Source organism: Mauremys mutica, chromosome 3, assembly GCF_020497125.1.
Source record: "Mauremys mutica isolate MM-2020 ecotype Southern chromosome 3, ASM2049712v1, whole genome shotgun sequence".
NCBI lineage: Eukaryota > Metazoa > Chordata > Testudines > Geoemydidae > Mauremys > Mauremys mutica.
In genome coordinates, this window is record NC_059074.1 from 118,634,214 (window position 1) to 118,655,496 (window position 21,283).

At 43.4% G+C, this 21,283-nt stretch overlaps 1 protein-coding gene across 2 annotated transcripts in view; it reads right to left on the reverse strand.

The window, feature by feature from the left end:
• Positions 1–614: 614 nt before the first annotated feature.
• Positions 615–21,283, reverse strand: part of TMEM242 (transmembrane protein 242) — a 59,973-nt gene continuing 39,304 nt past the window's right edge. Inside the window, exon 4 of one of the 2 annotated variants that reach the window (XM_045008664.1) lies at positions 615–759. In XM_045008664.1, coding sequence (XP_044864599.1) covers positions 718–759 — 42 coding nt within the window. In that variant the 3' untranslated portion in view covers positions 615–717. Of the gene's footprint in view, positions 760–14,112; positions 15,331–21,283 lie in introns of those variants that run through there. The other variant, XM_045008663.1, reaches the window with a different exon arrangement.

Sequence of the window (21,283 nt, forward strand, 5' to 3'; positions counted from 1 at the left end):
ATGCAATTAGCAGCAGGCATAAATTCTACTCCCAAATCCTTTGTTAATATAATGTAATATAACCAGGGCAACAGATGTCTTTTACAAGATCTTGGAGTTATGGCTGAGATAGGTAAGGCTTTGGTTTAATGTTTTAGAATGGATGCGGACTCAAGGGATTATAATTGTTGCTCTTTAGGGAAGCTGCAAAGGCTGTTTTATGAAGACATCTGAAAACCATTCCCTCTAAGCGTTGAAACCTGAAGATGTTTTATATTCAGAATTGAAGGGGAATGCTACAGATATTGTAGAAGTAACATAAGAAAACTCGTGGACCTGACATTCCCCATAACGCTAATAATGTGTCTAGTAAATACAGAACATACATATTGAAAGACCTGAACATATGCTGAGGACGAAGAGGCTATTTTTTAATAAGAAGAATAATACGGCTGACTGTCAGCACAGCAACTTAAAATAAAACAGGGAGTAAAAGTTAATTTCAAATGTATTACAGGACAACATTGCATGTTCTGGTTTTTGTTCAGATTTATTTTTCAAGTACTTCCTAACAACTAGTTACTGTTCCCCACCACCATTCCCCACTCCCCTTTTTCTGTAGACTTGTATTCTGATAAATTAGGCTTCACTGGTCTTCTGCACAGATCCTGTACTTCTGAAGAGCTGCTGTATCAGTGGAGTGAGGAGTACATCTTCATTATGCCTTCTTGCAGAAATTTAAACACATGACATTGTTTCATTGCTCAGTAACAGAGACTCCTGTAGGTGAGAAGGAAAGAGATTGTGTTGCATTAGTGTGCTGGGAGATATTTAAAACCTGCCATTCACAATATTTTCATTTGTCCTGAAAGATGGATTTTATAAACATTTCAGGAAGGAGTTCTGCTTGTAGGGGGCTCTCAGGACCCCTTTCTTACAATTCAGTCACCAAACTGAAGAGAAGAGTTATTTACTTATTGTGGATGGAATACACACATTCATCTCTGGATTCTGCAGTTAGCCAATGTACAGTAACACAGCCAGGTGCTGTGATGAGATGGTCGAGTTCAGGATCCTGACACAAGGAAAAAGGGAAAGCAGTAGAACAGAGACCCTGGACTTCAGAAAAGCAGACTTTGACTCCCTCAGGGAACTGATGGGCAAGGTCCCCTGGGAGAATAACATGACGGGGAAAGGAGTCGAGGAAAGCTGGCTGTATTTCAAAGAAACCTTATTGAGGTTGCAGGAACAAACCATCCCGATGTGTAGGAAGAAAAGTAAATATGGCAGTGAAATCCTTGCTCGTCTTAAACACAAAAGAACAGCTTACAAGAAGTGGAAGATTGGACAAATAACCAGGGAGGAGTATAAAAGTATTGTTCAGGCATGCAGGTGTGAAATCAGGAAGGCCAAATCACACTTGGAGTTGCAGCTAGCCGGAGATGTTAGGAGTAACAAGAAGGGTTTCTTTAGGTATGTTAGCAACAGGAAGAAAGTCAAGGAAAGTGTGGGCCCCTTGCTGAATGAGGGAGGGAACCTAGTGACAGAGGATGTGGAGAAAGCTAGTGTACTCAATGCTTTTTTTGCCTCTGTCTTCACAGACAAGGTCAGCTCCCAGACAGCTGCACTCTGCAGCACGGTATGGGGAGGAGGTGACCAGCTCTCTGTGGAGAAAGAAGTAGTTCAGGGCTATTTAGGAAAGCTGGACGAGCACAAGTCCATGGGGCCGGATGCGCTGCATCCGAGGGTGCTAAAGGAGTTGGCTGATGAGATTGCAGAGCCATTGGCCATTATCTTTGAAAAATCATGGCGATCGGGGGAGGTCCCGGATGACTGGAAAAAAGCTAATGTAGTGCCCATCTTTAAAAAAGGGAAGAAGGAAGATCCAGGGAACTACAGGCCAGTCAGTCTCACCTCAGTCCCTGGAAAAATCATGGAACAGGTCCTCAAGGAATCAATCCCGAACCACTTAAAGGAGGGGAAAGTGATCAGGAACAGTCAGCATGGATTCACCAAGGGCAAGTCATGCCTGACTAACCTAATTGCCTTCTATGACGAGATAACCGGCTCTGTGGATGAGGGGAAAGCAGTGGATGTACTATTTCTGGATTTTAGCAAAGCTTTTGATACAGTCTTCCACAGTATTCTTGCCAGCAAGTTAAAGAAGTATGGGCTGGATGAATGGACGGTAAGGTGGATAGAAAACTGGCTAGATGGTCGGGCTCAACGGGTAGTGATCAATGGTTCCATGTCTAGTTGGCAGCCGGTATCAAGTGGAGTGCCCCAAGGGTCGGTGCTGGGGCCGGTTTTATTCAATATCTTCATTAACGATCCGGAGGATAGTGTGGACTGCACCCTTAGCAAGTTTGCAGATGACACTAAACTGGGAGGAGTGGTTGATACGCTGGAGGGTAGGGATAGGATACAGAGGGACCTAGACAAATTAGAGGATTGGGCCAAAAGAAATATGATGAGGTTCAACAAGGACAAGTGCAGAGTCCTGCACTTAGGACGGAAGAATCCCATGCACTGCTACAGACTAGGGACCGAATGGCTGGGCAGCAGTTCTGCAGAAAAGGACCTAGGGGTTACGGTGGACGAAAAGCTGAATATGAGTGAACAGTGTGCCCTTGTTGCCAAGAAGGCTAATGGCATTTTGGGTTGTATAAGTAGGGGCATTTCCAGCAGATCAAGGGATGTGATCATTCCCCTCTACTCAGCACTGGTGAGGCCTCATTTGGAGTACTGTGTCCAGTTTTGGGCCCCACACTACAAGAAGGATGTGGATAAATTGGAGAGAGTCCAGTGGAGGGCAACAAAAATGATTAGGGGGCTGGAGCACATGACTTATGAGGAGAGGCTGAGGGAACTGGGATTGTTTAGTCTGCAGAAGAGAAGAATGAGGGGGGATTTGATAGCTGCTTTCAACTACCTGAAAGGGGGTTCCAAAGAGGATGGATCTAGACTGTTCTCAGTGGTAGAAGATGACAGAACAAGGAGTAATGGTCTCAAGTTGCAGAGGGGGAGGTTTAGGTTGGATATTAGGAAAAACTTTTTCACTAGTAGGGTGGTGAAGAACTGGAATGGGTTACCTAGGGAGGTAGTGGAATCTCCTTCCTTAGAAGTTTTTAAGGTCAGGCTTGACAAAGCCCTGGCTGGGATGATTTAGTTGGGTTTGGTCCTGCTTTGAGCAGGGGGTTGGACTAGATGACCTCCTGAGGTCCCTTCCAACCCTGAGATTCTATGATTCTATGATTCTATGATGTGCTGGAGGTTGCTCTTGGAAGTTCCTTGTTAAAATTTAGTCAGCAGACTCAAGGGAGCATTGGATGACTTCTTTACCTCAGTTGGAGCTCACCCTTATATAGATGTAGCTAAATCATCCTTGTCTGAGACTTGGGGATCATAAAAATAGTTCTAAAGAACAAGGGTTTTACCTGTGAAAGGGGCTAGATTGTACCAAATGGCAGTATTTTTAGCAAAGGTTCCCAGGGAACTTGCACATAATGCTATGCTACTGATACAGTCATATTTTTCAGGAATAAATTTCCAATGAAATGCATTTAGTTTGTTTGCCAAGGGATGTTGCCGCCTTCCTTTACAATGTTATTTAAATGGGAAAACAAGCTCATACAGGGTTTCTCAAACTTTTTTCATCATTTTAATACAGAGATGGTTTTGTATCCCATTAATAAACATATGCACCAGCTCCTTCAAACTGCAGTAGGGTATTACCTTGTGGCAACTACAGCAATTGCAGTGGTTTAAATGGAAAACTAATATCAGGAAAATATATAATGTATTTTTATATTTCTTAATACAATTCAATATTTGTAAAAATAGAGCCAACACTATGTGACCAGGCCGCTTTCCATGATCTGCCAGTATGTGCTCCTCAGAGCATCAGTGGTTCACAGGCCATAGATTGAGAACTTCTGAACAGATAGGACCAAATCCTCAGCAGCAAATCATTAGTGAGAGGAGGCCTGGTGATGAGAGAGAGAGAAACTTGTAGGGGAGAAAAAAAGACTTACAGACATGGAGGGAATGCATCTCCTCCAGGTCTACTATTTGACAAAGCTATTTAACTAAAACTAGCAAAGTACACATACGGCTTCAACAGTTTATTTCAGTTTTTAAATCTATTTACTGGGGAGCATGTACTTAGAGCATCTACTTCCCCCCCACACATACACTTTATTATGATACAAATGGTACCCATCACACTCTTTATCTCCATTTTTCTCTTGCATGTTCTTTTAGCCACCATCAACAAAAATTATTAAAGGTTTAGAAAACATGACCTATGAGGGAAGATTGAAAAAATTGGGTTTGTTTAGTCTGGAGACGAGAAGACTGAGAGGGGGCATGATAAGTTTTCAAGTACATAAAAGGTTGTTACAAGGAGGAGGGAGAAAAATTGTTCTTCTTAACCTCTGAGGATAGGACAAGAAGCAATGGGCTTAAATTGCAGCGAGGGCGGTTTAGTTTGGACATTAGGAAAAACTTCCTGTCAGAGTGGTTAAGCACTGGATTAAATTGACTAGGGAGGTTGTGGAATCTCCATCATTGGGGATTTTTAAGAGCAGGTTGGACAAACACCTGTCAGGGATGGTCTAGAGATAATACTTAGTCCTGCCTTGAATGCAGGGGACTGGACTAGATGACCTCTCGAGGTCCCTTCCAGTTCTGTGATTCCAGGGCTGGCCTTACCATGAGGTGAACTGAGGCGGCTGCCTCAGGTGCCACACTGTCGGGGGGCGCCACTAGGACCCAGAGTGTAGAAAATTGTGTCTGCTGCTGGTGCATATGTAGTCTCTCTGCTCTGGATGCACAGAGATGGTGGAGTGCTGTGCTGGAGGAAGGAGGGCACAAGAGACATAACCGGCAGGCAGGAGTAAAGCTGAGAGGGAATAACAGAAAGCAGCAGGAGCTTTAGGGAGAGAGAGGAGGAGGAGACTCTTATGTATCTCTCTAGCACCCCCAGGAGCAGCAGGGAGCTTCCTGTTTCCTGCTGCTTCCCTGAATCCACTTGAGGAGAACAGGCAGTCAACTGAAGTATTAGGAGCCCGTTAGGCCCTTAAGACGCTGATATCTTCCCTCTCAGGCCCTTCTACCAGCTCCACAATGACACAGGAGAGGCTGGTTGGCCTGGCAACCAGCTCAATAGAGCATGAGCTGGCCCAGACTGTGGACTTTCAGGAAGCAGTTCAAATCTTTGCAACCAAGAAGGCACGGAAAGCACCACTTTGATCATTCAAATATAAATGCCAGTGTTTACTATGGAGACAAGAAAAGTTACATTTGCTGTTCAGGCATTTGAAAGTTAAGTGTTACTTAAATTTTTTGAACAAGGCATTTTAAGTTGTTAGTTCTCCTTTATTGGGGTAGGTGGCAGGGCAGTACCATGAGAGGAGTAGAACAGGAAGAAGGCAGAATTGAGACCTTTCAAATTTTGGCCCAAGCGAGGGAGTCTGGTGGCATCATTTGAGCCCCCCGCCTCAGGTGCCAAAATGTTGTGGGCCGGCCCTGTACGATTCTATGAGTTCTCTTCTACTTGAATCTATGTCTACCTAGCAAATGCTTGGTCTTAAAGTGACAAGCTCTGGAGGTCCCTCAATTTCTGAACTTTGGCCAGGAGAAATTGGGGCTGTAATTAGAGATCATCCATTATATAAAACATTATTGAAAGCTGGAGTGATAGCTATTAAAAATCAACACACAAGGCTGGGGTCAAATGGGACTTGATGGTGCTCAACACTTCTCAGGATATAATCTACAATCTGGAGAATATTTTTGACTAAATGCTGCCATCTTTACTCAAGCAAGCTCTTACTGCAGCAGTTAAGAATGGCAGTATTTGCCATTAAGTAAAATATTAGATCCAAACTACATGATTATGCCCCTTTAAGCTTAGGTTTATTTTTTTTAAGCGCTGAGCATGCCTTATACAGTGGTGCAGGATGGAAGAATATTAACACATTAGCCAAAGCTGTTATAAATGATGTTCTGCAACAAAGCTGCCTCACAGCAGACATCTAATAACCTAAGAAAAGAAGTGAGCTGGAGTTTAGTCATATTTGATCATTAATGTGTAATGGTTTCCAACCAAAATTAATTCAGAGATAGAGTAAAATATATGGAATAATCCTTAAGTTTATGTCAGAGGAAAATATTGAATATATTAGGATGCAGGATCTCTACCATTTCTGGTGTACATTATATTCTCTTAAGATCTGATACTCCGTGCATTTCTGCTTAGGCTTCACTGAGAATTTGTGTGATAGCTAAGAAATGTGTTCCCCAATGTCTTTTTCTATAACACTCTTCCTATTCAGCTCCTGATTTTGTTTCAGATGAAGCATTAACACTCGTTAGCTATCTATCGATCTAAAACCAACTTTTCTAGATGAAACATCTTTTCTAGATGACGCTAATGTTACCAGGTGGCAAAGCCTTCAAAGCAGTGTGTATCACATTTGATATATATATAATGCAGAATTGGAAGACAAAGTGTTTTCTGGGATTTTATTTTATTTTTTTAAGCTGCTGCCTTTAACTGAGCACAACCATCAGTTATAAAATATTAAAGGCCTCATACATATCAAACAGAGTTACAGTTACTAGGGCAGACTTTTTTGTGCATATCAGTTAAACACCTGGACCTGGAATTTTTCTAAGTCACTTACAGTAACTAATTTTAATGGATTTGTATTTCATATTGATTCATTCTTATTGAAGGCAGTGTGGAATCTTAAGCTTTCTTCGCTAGTTTTATTTTTTTGTCATGCAGTCATAGAAGCTACAGATGAAAAAGCTCTTCTGTATGAGATCATTAGCCTTTCCAGTTACTCTACTTTAACTCATCTTCCCATCCCTAATTGATCACATCATCAGTCAGACATTATGGTGATGGCTTACTCAGCTAATCGTTAGCTTTGAAATGCAGTAGAGCCTTAATTATCTGAGAGTCTTTAGAGATGCCTGAAACCTTCAGACATTGGAAGGTTCAGTTAATCAAGGGATCTGGGTGGCTGAAGGCAGGGTGGGGAGTTGCCTAAGCCACTTATCTTCCCCTGAAGAGGGGTTGGGAGAGAGGACTAAATCATGTGCCAAAGGATTTATGTCTTTGAGGTAAATCTGTAACTGTTTGCAGAGAATGTCGAAGACCCAAATTCTGTGTAGAGGAGCTTTGTGCCAGAGCTCTCTGCTATCAGATTGTTCTTGAGATGAATGATACAAAATATCAAACAATAGGCCATGCAACTGAGCAGAGTAGTCTGGTCCATCGTCTGAAGAAAGGAACTTCTGATTCAGCCCACTTTATCCAAATAGTTTCCTAGCCAACAAATAAGGTGAAGGAGAGAAGTCACGACCCTACTTTAATCTAGGTGGCGAAGATCTATGGAGGCATCATTGAAGAGAAGCAGGTAAATTAAGATCAGTTGCACTGGATAAGAACTTGCAGGCTTGAAATCAGAATTATCCTATATGGAAAGAGTCAGCAAAACAATGAAAAAAGGTTTCCATTGTGGTTTTACAAGTAAGGTAAAATTCAAATTAAGTGTGAAGCATAACACAGCAGAAATAAATGCCTTACAAAGGATCACCTCCATTTCCTGTTTTTCACTGACTACCAACCTGTCCCGCTCTTAAACTCTCACAGAAAATGTGCTATTGCCCAGGAGATGATTAACAAATCTTGGGGGAGATTGTTAAAATGAAGAGACTGCTCACTCTATGTATTGTTATGTTTTCCATATATAAAAAAATCAAATAGATGCTTTCAGTCAGTATAAACCTTAATTTAGTTTAAGAGAACTATACCAGTAAGATCCAATGTCTCCATGGTTAGAGCATGCAGGGTGTGTCTCCTTTGATATGCTGCATTGAACATACACAAGAGGTGTGTCTTCAGAGTCCTTAGAGATTTAAAGGTGAAATATACAGAAAACAAGGCATAACCATTACACAGCTGTGGAAGTACAGAAAGAACTGACAGGGATTTGTAGGGGATCTTAATGCATGACAGTCTCTGTTAGCAAGAGTCAGGCTAGCTATAACCCTAATAACGCGAGATTTGTAGAAGCGAGGATTGTGTGAGGCGAGTGGAAAAGAACTCCAAGTTGAGAAGTTGTTGCGACCTTGCACTGATAAAATATGTAGACTGGCGTCTTTTTAGAAGTGAGAAAAACAAGATATCAGGATGACCTATGTATAAACAAAATGCAGCTGTTGCTTATTATTGTCTGTAACAAAAGTATAAATGCTGGCTGTAATTGTTTACCTGTTGAGAGACCTGTCTAGGAAGGGGAGACCCTATGTCCTAGTGCACTCTCTCCCTGTTGTAGCTGCTAAACAGAATAAAATATCTGACTCTGCTGCACCCAACAAAAAAGCGAGAACTGAATTTTTCTCCGACACAGCTAAGCAGTTACAACTTTAGAGTGGCACAGTAGCACCACTTTAGTTAAGGTTGAGACTTCAACAGCTGATTTTTTCCTGAAGTGCTTTAATATCTACATGCATATTCAGATTGCTTTGAAATTTGCTATGTGTCATCAGGATTTGGAGTAGGGTTAATGGTCTAAATTTGGGGTCATTTAAGCAAGGGATTTCAGAAATAGCCTTCCCAAAAAACTATCATTACAGCAACATTTTATGGGTTGTATAGCTTATTTTATTCATGCCTGGGGCTGAGAGAATGTCTCTGGTTCTTCCCAAACTGATGTATCACCACCTCAGATTTGATCTGAGCTAGTGTCTGGCAATATTTAAAAAGTTATTCAGGCTTTCCAGTGAGGTTTGAGACAACCTGATGTGCTAGAGAAAGTTATTTGCATGTGTGCAGCAGAACTGGAACTCTATAGGAAGCCAGAATGTTTGCAGACAGCCAGCCACCATAGTAGCCAGGTGACGCAAGATGATGTGCTATGGCCATTGGAACTGAGCCATACCTATGTACTGAGAATATGAGTCCTTCCCTTGGTAGCTTTCTGAAAATGTGTTGTGCACATTAGTTACCCTCTGTCTGCATCAGCTAAGAAGGTACTGGAAGATTTGCAACTGGTACTTCAAAGTGCTCTAAAATTCATAGGCATACCCAGATTGTTTTGAAAATTGCTATACCTCATCAGGGTCAGTGGGTAGAATTAGTGGTGCAGGTTTGGAGTAATTTGGTCTGGGATGCCTCAGATAGGCCCCTTCCTGAAGCTGCTTTTAAAATTCAAATTGTATTACATGCCATGTGCATAAGGAGTTTGTCTTGAAAACTGGTATGCCACAACAGGGGCTGTGTTACAGTTTATAGTGCAAATTTGGAGTCATTTGGTCAAGGAGTTCCTGAGATTAGCTACCATAAGCGTCACTCTCTCCTCTTGGAGCAATGACATACTGCCTGTGTGAGATCATAGAACTCACCCTTCCTGAGCATTTGGAGGATAGTGTGAAAAGTGCACAGGAATAGTGTGTGTGTTGGGGGGAGGGGGGACACTTAGGTTGTCTCTGCACTAGAATAAAGGTTAGGTTTAGGACAGGCTTAGCAAACACTAAATTTGTGATGAGGGTGATGTAAGAACTTATATAAACTAGACTAGACTCAACCACTTCACCTACTCCAGGCAAACCACCAAAGTCCTGCCAGATGGTAACACCTATTCAGCCTTGTCAGAGGGATTCCCTCCAGGCCATCATCTTCAGTTAGTCCTGACTGAGCATTTGGGGCAGACAGATGTGCGCCACCCAACCGCTAGAACTCCTCAGGACAACAGTGCAGTACAGAAAATGGAGCAAGCACTGTGGGAATGCCAATGCAGATGTGGAGTTCTGATGGCCACTGAGAACATGCAAGTTTTACAAAGGGTTGAAGCTCTCATATCTTCCCTGGTTTTCTTGACATATATAGTGGAATGCTGGCCTCTGGAAGTGACAGTTGCAGCCATTGTAGCAGCCAAAAAAATTTCATACATTCATAGATTTTACAGTCAAGAGATGACCGTGTCCATCTACTTGGACAGCCTACATAGCACAGCCCAGGAAAAACACATCCTGATTCTTCTAGCTGCAGCTGCACTTCTCAGATGTCAGTGCAACCTCTGGTGACTCACTGCATCTAATCCCAGATCCCTAGCAGAGGGAGGGTCGGGTTTATGAGAAGGCATGACAGTATAGCATTGTGTGGGATACAACACAGAAAATAGCAGATTTTTGTTTGGCATAGGTCAGGCTTGGTTTAGTCCCCATGCCCAAAGCCAACTCCAGGAGGGCAGAGTTAAGGTGCATTTTTCAAAGGTTTAAATTTGTTTTACTGTAATGCTTTATTTTCTCTTTTGCAGAGGTTTTAAGTATTGGTGCATTTCACATTCTGGAAGGTACCAGGCACTGGTACTCAACCTGAACACAACCTCAACACAGTTTTGGGCAGTGAATATATAGTTTGTTACAGTCAGTTAGGATTGGTTCTGTCTCTCCTTAATTCTTTTCATCATTCTCTTGTGGTCTAGGGCTAGATAGCCATAGGAGGAATATTGTTTTATATACTAAAACTATAAATTGTTGTGTCCTTCCCCATCGCCTGGATTATCAGAAAAACACATAGGATGAAACAAGGCCAAGTGGCCTACTTACCAGTCTAATGAATAACTGACCTATTCTCTTGAAACTTAAATTAACAGTAACCCTATTTGGTAGTAATAAATGGCCAAACAAAATTTGTTTTTTGTATGCATGGAAAAATTAGTTCAAACAAAGTTCTCTTCTGCTTTTTACAAAAGCTCTTTTGTGCATTCAAGTTCAGGATTTCAGGATTAACCCCTAAAATGAGCCTTGTTGATTAAAATCCCTCTTAATTTGGATGTAAAAGGGAAATACCTTGTCTCATTCAGCCCTTTTTATGTTTCTAGTGCTCAGCACCCATGAAATGGATTGCTTTTGGGGAGATGATATCTGCTTTGTTCCTTTTTAAGTCTGTGAAAAATGTCTTCCTGGTTAATAGGGTGATTCTGTACTCCAGGCGATAAATGTGATTGTTTGTCATACTCTGCCCAAGATAATGACAATAAAGCAAAGTTGAAATTCCATATAATTTCTGCTCTTCCATAGCCAGGGACATTCAGAACACAATACACAGATGGTGCTCACATAAAGGATAATATTAGCTGTTAAATTAGTTAACGGGGGGGGGGGGGGAGAGGAAGAATGTTTAACAATATGCCCCTGGTATAAAAGAAATAGACAAATTACAAAAAACTTCTGTCAGCTTAATTCCAAATGCTAATATAGACCATTTTACCCAGATGGGATTGCTTAATGGCCTGTGCATCAGGTTCGAGACATCTAGAATCCCCACAGCAACAGGTTCAAACTCAGCAGTGTTGATTCAGGTCTTCATCCTTAATTGAAGTTCACACATTTAACGCTCTGGGGGCTTTTGAATGAAACCTTAAAAACCAAGGGCCAGTCTGCTCTGTGTGTATTTTCATGGCCTAAGTTTGCAGAGGTGCTCAGCACTCATGACTGGTTTAAATCAGTGGAAGGTGCCAAAATCAGGTTATTAAGGGCCCATCGATTCTTTCACAAGCTTCCTGCTTTTGAGACACTTAAATAAATTTTTGTTTGTTTGTTTGTATACCATTAGCTACATGTTCTTTGAAATCCATTAGCCCTTCCAATTTTCTTCTTATGTATTGCCTGCTACAGTTTATGCTCCCTTTTATTTGCTTTGCTAGTGTTAGCTTTATCAAATTCTGTTTGGTTTGAATAACCTCTTGAACCTTTCCGTTTAGCCACACTGATGTAATTCTTGCCTTCTTGCTTCTCTTTTTGTGCAGAAGTATGCAAGCCTTCTGAGATGTTGTTATGGTTTCAGGTAGCATCCATGCTAAATGTGATAACAAAAAGCAGTAAAATGGCACAGGAAGAGTGGCATGTATATCCAGTGGATTATAGCCACAGCACAAGTTAAAAGAGATGAGCAATCCACGTTTTTCACATGGATTGGAATCTGATTTACAAATCATGCACTCTCTCTCTTTTTTACACAAACTTTTCCTTGCAAGCAAAGCTGCATCAGGCAAAATGTGAATAAATGATGCAGAGGTATGGATTGTCATAAACATACAGCTACGGGTAACATAAAATCCCTCCTGAGCAGCTGTACTGAATCTTTACCTGTAAGGGGTTAAGAAGCTCAAATACCTGGTTGGCACCTGACCAAAAGGACCAATAAGGAAAGAAGATACTTTCAAATCTAGGTGGCGAGGTTTTGTTTGTGCTCTCTTTGTTGTTCCCTCGCTGAGAGAGAGACCAGGTAGGAAAAACATCTCCTAAAAACATACCTAAAATGATCTATCTAAGATTACAAAAATTATAAGTAAGGGCAAACAAATGCATTAGATTATCTTTTATTTTAGCTTGTGAATTTTCCCTATGCTAAGAGGGAGCTTTATTCCTGTTTTTTGTAACTTTAAAGCTGAGCCTAAAGAGGAGTCCTCTGTGTTTTAAATCTTTTTATTACTCTGTAAAGTTACCTTCCATGCTGATTTTGCAGAGGTGCTTCTTTTACTTTTGTCTTTATAATAAAGTTCTTCTTTTAAGAACCTGATTGATTTTAGTGTCCTAAAGATAAAGGGTCTGGTCTGTACTTATATTAAAGGCAATTGGTTGGTATATTATTCTCAAGCCTCCCCAGGAAAGGGGGTGAAGGGGTTGGGGAAATATTTTGGGGGAATAGGGACTCCAAGTGACCCTTTTCCTGAATTTTTGTCTAAATGACTTGGTGGTGGCAGCAATACTGTCCAAGGACAAGGAAGGATTTGTGCCTTGGGGAAGTTTTTAACCTAAGCTGGTAGAAATAAGCGTAAGGGGTCTAAAATGGATGGGCTAAGAAGTTGAACTATGTACTCCTTCATTTTCAGTAGTTGTTTCTCTTGATATAGCTTTAATATCCTAAGACTGTTGTACCAGATTGCTGGATCATTTTATATATATAATTCAATTCTAGTTTAAATATTTGTCTGTAGATTTTCCCAGGTTTTTAATAAAATCTGATCTATATTACTATTTATACTGTGAAATATTCAAAAATGGCTCTGAAAGTGATATATGTGGAGCCTGTAGGCTTAGGCCATATCTACACTACAAAATTATATCAACCTAATTTACATCAGCATACAGCCACTGCAATACTTAAATCGCTTGTGTGTGCACACACTTCTCTGGTGTCAGCGGTGTGCGACCTCGCTAGGAGTGTTTGTATCAATTATATTGTCAGTGTGGGCATTGTGGGATGGCTCCTGAAAGCCAGTAACAGTTGACGTTAGCAACGCTGTGTCTACACTGACACTGTGTCAACCTACTTACATTGACCATGGCTATATGCCGCCTGGGGAAGTGGTGTTACTAAATCGGCATAGAGAGGCACTTGTGTCTGTGGGAGCCAAATTTAACTGAAGGCAATTCCACAGCTAAGTAGACACAAGGCAGCTTACATTGACCTAACCCTGTAGTGCAGACCAGGCCTTAGAAGAACTGTGGTTACTGCTATAGGCTTAGAAGAACAGAAGTAGTAACTGCTATTGAATTTAGGAACACCAAAGAAGTCAATCCAGAGTGTAGGTGCTTCTTAAAATCTGTGGTGGACTCTGGACCTTAGAAGTGCTACCACATATGGGATGGTCTATTCCTAAGAACATTATTAGCTGTGTGGAAGCAAGAATGCAGTTCAACCATAGCCTAGCCATCTTAAGGACATGATGCAACATGCACTTATTTTGTTTAGCACTTGATTGTCTTTGGCTTTGCAAATGGTACATCCATCTTGTTAAATCTTGGCAAGTCAGCACCAAGCTGCCATAGCATTAGGCAATACTATAGTTAGTAAATACTATATATGAACTAACAGAAATAATGAAATAATGCCATCTTTGGATGTGGGTTGAAGAGTGATTTGTTTAATATTGAAATGCGTAAGGTAAGCTATTTAAATGCTGTCAGTTATTACACTTCAGTTTCTTCAAAGATAATATCTTTGTGGTATATTACAGTGAGAAACCACGCTATTCTATTATTCATTTGACCTTTATGATTTTTTTAAAAATATTCTTTCCTAGAAATGAAAAGGTTTAAACACAAAGGTTACACTTCAACAGCACTTTATTAAACCTGATGGCTGGCTAATTGGACCGTGAGCAATTAATACAAGAAATCTGATAACTGATTGGGGAGATTGTTTCACTGGAAGAATTTACATATTAAAAATATTTTTTACAACTGTTTTAGATCTACAGTTCTGCAAATACATTTGAATTAGACATTTTTCTTTCTTAGCTTACACCCACACAATGAGATCATTTCAGCATGAAAAATGACACATTACTTAGGACTCACCAGGTAGCAGAGCCATAGGAACCACACAGATACTAAAAGCTATACCTGCCCACATGGCTTCTTAGCTGAAAAGTGTTTGTGGTATAGGGCAGACCGGATGTCGCACTGTTTTATAGCATCTTCATTTTCATTACAGGTTCTCGTGCAAGCTATCAGACCCGTTGTTACAGAGTCCCAATAAAAAAATAGACAATTGATCAAAAAAATGTTTTTTATAGAGAAAACATCCTTCACTTTATAAAGAACACCAGATAGGTATTTCCTGTATATCCTTGGTATGCTGGATGTGTTCAGCCCTCCCTCCGTAGGTATTGTTCAGGTATCTCCTCTATCCTCAGGAACTGAGGTAACCCATTACATGCCTTTGCTACAGACTAGATTAACTGATCTGATGTGATGGACTCAGCCCCCTTTATTCCTAATAAGACAGGTAAATGTCAATGAAATTACTGTTGTTCCTTATTTTCCAAACAACCTAGAATTTTATCCAAGAAGCAAGAGAGGGTAAGAGTTTGCAACTGTATTTTATTGTAAATATCCACTCAAGATCAGTTTCTTGTTTGATTTTTGTTTTACTGAAACACGTTCTCATACAGTTATATTCTTCTTTCAAGGTATCCCATAAGGTTCTTTTCTCCATAATTCAACTCTAATGACAATGCTGAAAAAGTAACAGCAAAAACATAACAGTTCTCTTGCTGTTAAAATAATAACTGCCGTCCCCATGTTCAGCAAACAGTCACTAAATTTGCTCATTTCCATGCGTTCAAATCAGTCTGATTTTCTTATTTTTTTAGATGGACTTTTCCCACAAGTTCTGCAGTTTTTCCCACTGAAGTATACAATTCTGAAGCCTTTCTGCTCCTTTCATTTGGATTTCAGTAAGTCTTCCCATTCGACTGAGTGCTCTGCACTTTTAGGAATTGCTGGAAATATTGATTGCATTTTATTACGAAATTCTTTCATCTGTAAGGGAGGTTAAAAATATTAAATTAGTCAGCAGTTGTTGTAAAGGAAACAGATCAAGACAGATACACCTCGCAACCTTGGGTTACTCAACAAAATCTGGTTGCCTGAGGTGAGGAAGAGACAGAGAGACCCCGAAAGCAATTAAAATCAAAGGCTTTCCACCTGTGGACATTTTAATCTCAATTAACCAGCCAGAAAACAAACATATCTAAGGACAACCCCATGGGTTCAGAACTCTGCAAGACTGTCCAGACTGTCTTCCTTAGATAATTTGCTTCCAAATGATTCACTACACAGACATAATATAACTAAGAATGTTTACTTGGGGAAAGAAGGGAAATTACTTGAATGGCAGGAGTACAGATTTTGACTGAAGTGCATATTCCTCCGAAAGAAAGAAAGGATAAGAACATTTTAAATGGGAGAAAGACACTTTAATGAAAGCCTGGTAGTCTATAAGAATGAATCAGGGACTCCAAAAAGTGGATACAAAATCCCTCAACTATATTGCATAACTTAATTCTGTTTGATCCTAGGATGTGAATATATGTGATGCAATAGGAAGCCTGGTTTTGATATTTTTTAAGGGGAGTGTAGCGAGTCGGTGTGGCTCCCCTCCTGCCCAGCAGAGGGCGCTCCCCCCCAGAAGCCCAGCTGGGCTGAGCCACCACTTCCTGTCCCCGCCCCCCGGAAGTCAAGGGGCGGGACAGGAAGTAGAAAAGGAGAACGCCAGACCTCAGTCAGGAGCCAGCCACCGCCACGAGCAGACGTGCCGGCGGGAGCTCCGGACTGGGAACCCTCCAGGACCCGAGGTGGCGATCCGGACTGGCCCCCACTGCCCCGCGCCCGGTACGAAGAGGAACCTGCGGAACTTCCCCGGGATTGGAACCCGGAGCAGCCGCCAGGACTTCCTCCCGCCCGGTACGAGGAGGAGCCGCCGCCGCTTCCGCCCTGCTGTTACCCGGAGGAGCCGTCGGAGGCAGCCGGGCCGGACTTCCAGCAGGAGTTGCCGGACCTGCCCCCAAGCCCTGGTCCCGAGGAGCCCATGCAGATGGACTGGCCCGACCTCCCGGCGACCGAGGAGCAGGTACCCACGGAGGGGGAGATGGACTGTAGCCCGGGGATAGCCGACCCCTGTCAGGCTATAGGCACTGAGGTGCCCATGTCGGTGTGTTTCGGTCAGGACCCCACTGACCAGCGGCCGTGCTAGCCGCTAATAGGGCCCCGGGCTGGGACACAGTGGAGTGGGTGGGCCTGTGTCCCCCCTGCCACCCCATGCACGGGTGGCAGTCTCCCCCTCTCCCCAGCGCTCAGGCTTAGGCTTACCTGAACTGCTGCTCAGCCCTGTATAAGGGTCTGAGCCCTCTGTGTGTTGCTGCCCCGCCCTGAGCTAGGGCCTGGGCCTATAAACTGAACTGCTGCTCAGCCCTGTATAAGGGTCTGAGCCCTCTGTGTGTTGCTGCCCCGCCCTGAGCTAGGGCCTGGGCCTATAAACTGAACTGCTGCTCAGCCCTGTAAAAGGGTCTGAGCCCTCTGTGTGTTGTTGCCCCGCCCTAACTGTGGGCCTGGGCTTCCACTAACTGACTGGGTGCCTTGTGTTCAGCCCCTGCCTGAGGGTCTGAACCTGTGAACCTTCTAATGGAGACTGATCGCTGTTGCCCAGCCCCCCTGTTCCAGAGGGCCTGGGTTTATTGGGACTGATTGCTGTTACCCAAGCCCCTGTTCCAGAGGGCCTGGGTTTATTGGGACTGATTGCTGTTACCCAAGCCCCTGCCCCAGAGGGCCAGGGCTTATCTGAACTGTTGTTGCCCTGCCCTGCTCCAGAGGGCCAGGGCTTATCTGAACTGCTGTTGCCCTGCCCTGCTCCAGAGGGCCAGGGCTTATCTGAACTGCTGTTGCCCTGCCCTGCTCCCGAGGGCCAGGGCTTATCTGGACTGTTGTTGCCCTGCCCTGCTCCAGAGGGCCAGGGCTTATCTGGACTGTTGCTGCCCCGCCCTGCTCCAGAGGGCCAGGGCTTATCTGGACTGTTGTTGCCCCGCCCTGCTCCAGAGGGCCAGGGCTTATCTGGACTGTTGTTGCCCCGCCCTGCTCCAGAGGGCCAGGGCTTATCTGGACTGTTGTTGCCCTGCCCTGCTCCAGAGGGCCAGGGCTTATCTGAACTGCTGTTGCCCTGCCCTGCTCCAGAGGGCCAGGGCTTATCTGGACTGTTGTTGCCCTGCCCTGCTCCCGAGGGCCAGGGCTTATTTGAACTGCTGTTGCCCCGCCCTGCTCCAGAGGGCCAGGGCTTACTCGACCTGCTGTTGCCCTGCCCTGCTCCAGGGGGCCAGGGCTTATCTGTGCTACTGTTGCCCAGCCCCTGCTCCAGAGGGCCTGGGCCTATTTGAACTGCTGTTGGCCAGCCCCTGTACCAGAGGGCCTGGCGGTCTAACGTTGTTCCCTGTGACTCCTAAAAGACCAGCAGAAGAAAAGAAGCGAGTCGGTGTGGCTCCCCTCCCGCCAGCCGGAGAGTTGAGCCCCGACCAACAGCTTACAGGGAGCATGTAAAGTGTACAGCAATAGCAAGGAAAAATTAGATCTGAAATTCCTATCTCTGTCTACAGAGTCAAGCTTCAATGGATAAAAATGTCTGCTGCAAGATTAAAATATAATCTGATATCATACACTGCATATCAAAATAACAATAAGTATAATCAAATCTGTATTTGTTGTAACCCTGTTGTCACCGTCTCCAGGGTTAGTCTAATTCAATGGTTTTCAACCTGTGGTCCACAGACCCCTGGGCATCCACAGTCTAAGCCCTGGTCTACACTACAAGGTTAGGTCGAATTTAGCTGCGCTAGGTCGATTTTATAAGCAATGCGTCTACACAACCAACTCCATTCCATTGACCTAAAGGGCTCTTAAAATCGACTGCTGTACTCCTCCCTGGTGAGGGGAGTAGCGCTAAAATCAACCTTGCTGGGTCGAATTTGGGGTAGTGCAGACGCAATTTGACGGTACTGACCTCCGGGAGCTATCCCAGAGTGCTCCAATGTGACCACTCTGGACAGCACTTTCAACTCCGATGCACTAGCCAGGTACACAGGAAAAGCCCTGGGAAATTTTGAATTTCATTTCCTGTTTGGTCAGCATGGCGAACTTAGCAGCACAGGTGACCATGCAGTCCCAGAATCACAAATGAGCTCCAGCATGGACTGAACGGGAGACACTGGATCTGATTGCTGTATGGGGAGAAGAATCTGTGCAGGCAGAACTCCGATCCAGCAGAAGAAATGCTAATATATATGCTAAAATCGCACAGGGCATGGTGGAGAGAGGCTACAACACGGACACACAGCAGTGCCGTGTGAAAGTTAAGGAGCTCAGGCAAGCCTACCAAAAGACAAAGAAGGCAAATGGTCGCTACGGGTCAGAGCCCCATACACACTGCTTCTGTGATCAGCTGCATGGCATTCTAGGGAGGAACCCTACCACTACCCCACCATTGTCCGTGGATACCTGCAAGGGGGGAGTCTCACGCAACAGGGAGGAGGATTTTGTGCATGAGGAAGAATGCGCAGCAGGCAAGCAGAGAATCCATTCTCCTCAGCTGCCAGGAGCTTTTCATCAACCTGGAGCCAATACCCTCCCAAGGCGGGTTCCAGGACCCTGAAGCCGGAGAAGGCACCTCTGGTGAGTGCACATTTGTAACTACACTACAGGGGTTAAAAGCAATTGTGTTTAATGTTTGATTTGCCCTGAAGAATCAGGATGCATTCGCGGACAGTACCGCCATGATGTCCCAATTGCCACATCCCGTGCTTTCAGGAACGTCTGTGTCCATGTGCTCTACACATTCGTCCTCGTGCTGGTGGCTCCTAGCCAGGTTCTGCACACACTGCAGGGTAATTCGCGAGGTGTTTACAACGCTCACAACAGCAGCGGTGAGCTGAGCGGGCTCCATGCTTGCCATGCTATGGCATCTGCACGGGTAACCCAGGAAAAAAGACACAAAATGATTGTCTGCCGTTCCTTTCACAGAGGAAGGAAGGGGAGACTGATGACATGTACCCAAAACCACCCGCGACAATGTTTTTGCCCCATCAGGCATTGGGAGCTTAACCCAGAATTACAATGGGCAGCGGAGACTGTGGGGACTGTGGGATAGCTACCCACTGTGCACTGCTAGCCATGGTATTCAGGACACACTCTGCTGAATTAATGCGCTTAGTGGGGACATACACAATCGACTATATAAAATTGCTTTCTAAAGATCGACTTCTATAAAATTGACCTAATTTCGTAGTGTAGACATATCCTATGATTTTCAAAGGGGTCCGCACCACCATTCGAAAGCTTTTTAGGGGTCCTCAAATGAAAAAAAGATTGAAAACCACTGGTCTAATTTTATGGCAAATTTTGCAGGGCAGTAGCAATGTCCTATTTCTTTAAAGAAGGCTTCTCTCTGTAGAAAATGTATATTTATATAGCCCTTTTCATCCTAAACTGTTTTACATATAGCACTACTAAAGTACAGCCACAATTGGGAAGCAAGGGAACCAGTGCAAATCCTGATGAAAAACAAGGAAAGGGGTGAACTGAAGGGAATGTTTTGGCCAACTCACTTTTAGGAAGTGCCAGGGGATCTATAATGTCCCCAGAAAGAAGACAGGACCTTGGTACTCAAGGATAACAAACTGCATGCAAACTCAATTTATCTGCCTCTCAAGAGTAAAGGACTGACTCAGTCCTGCTCTGAACTCTGGATCCAGGGAACCTAGATATCTCAAATGTAATGCTTCTTGAACCACTGGGCCATCCCCTCTAACATATTAAAGAGGGCATTGTGTGTGTTAAAAAGTAACAATAAAAAAATGACAAATACCTCTGGATATTTCTTAATTAAATTCTTCAGTGAAAGAGAAATTCTGACAGAGAATCTACAGTTCCTTATACAAATGTTGCTGGAACGTGGCCAAAATACAGAAACGAGAAACAAAATTTTTAAAGAAATGACCACGTTTTTTAGAGATGCCATAATTCAAAAAAATTCAATGCAAGAAAACATGTTAGGACGTTAGTTGAGGGAAAAAAATGCCCCGTCCACTGCTGCTTAAGTGAAAAATACTGTATGAAGAAATAAGAGGAAAACTGAGTTATATTATCCTCTTTGAGGGATTTTAACGCAAAATTATTTCACCCTGCACTCCATTTCTTACTCCTCTCACTTCATATCAAATGGACAGATCTTTCAATCACAGGTAAGCCTTGCTGATGAATTGGAGAGTTAATATATCTTAAGGATATTGCATACAAGGGTACGTCCATACTACCCGCCCGGGTCGGCGGGTAGCGATCGACTTCTCGGAGTTCGATATATCGCATCTCATCTAGACGCGATATATCGAACTCCGAACGCGTTCCTGTCGACTCCGGAACTCCACCACCGCAAACCGCGGTGGCGGAGTCGACGGGGGAGCCGCGGACTTCGATCTCGCGCCGTGAGGACGGGTAAGTACTTCGAAGGTACTTTGAGTTCAGCTACGCTATTTGCGTAGCTGAACTTGCGTACCTTAGTTCGACCCCCCCCCCCCCCGTGTAGACCAGGCCCAAGTGTCAGAGCTGACATAAGGGACAACCCAAATTATGTTAAACAACTGTTGACAAGTAAATGCAAGTACTTGCAGCAGGAAATACCCATCAGAGCTCTGTGGCTCAGCTGTTTTCCTATCCTGTAATTCAGTCACCCCAGTGCTCTGGTGTGTGCAAACAATTCTCCGTACTTTAGGTTTACTTCAAATCATTACTTGCTAATCAGTCAATCAACACTATATATTCTCAACACTGAAACACTCTTGCTCTCAATATCTTGGTGTTAAAAGAGATAATGGGACACATCCTCAACTTGCGTAAATTGTTATAACTCAACTGGTGTCAGGGAAGATAAATATGAAATTTGACACCAGTTGAG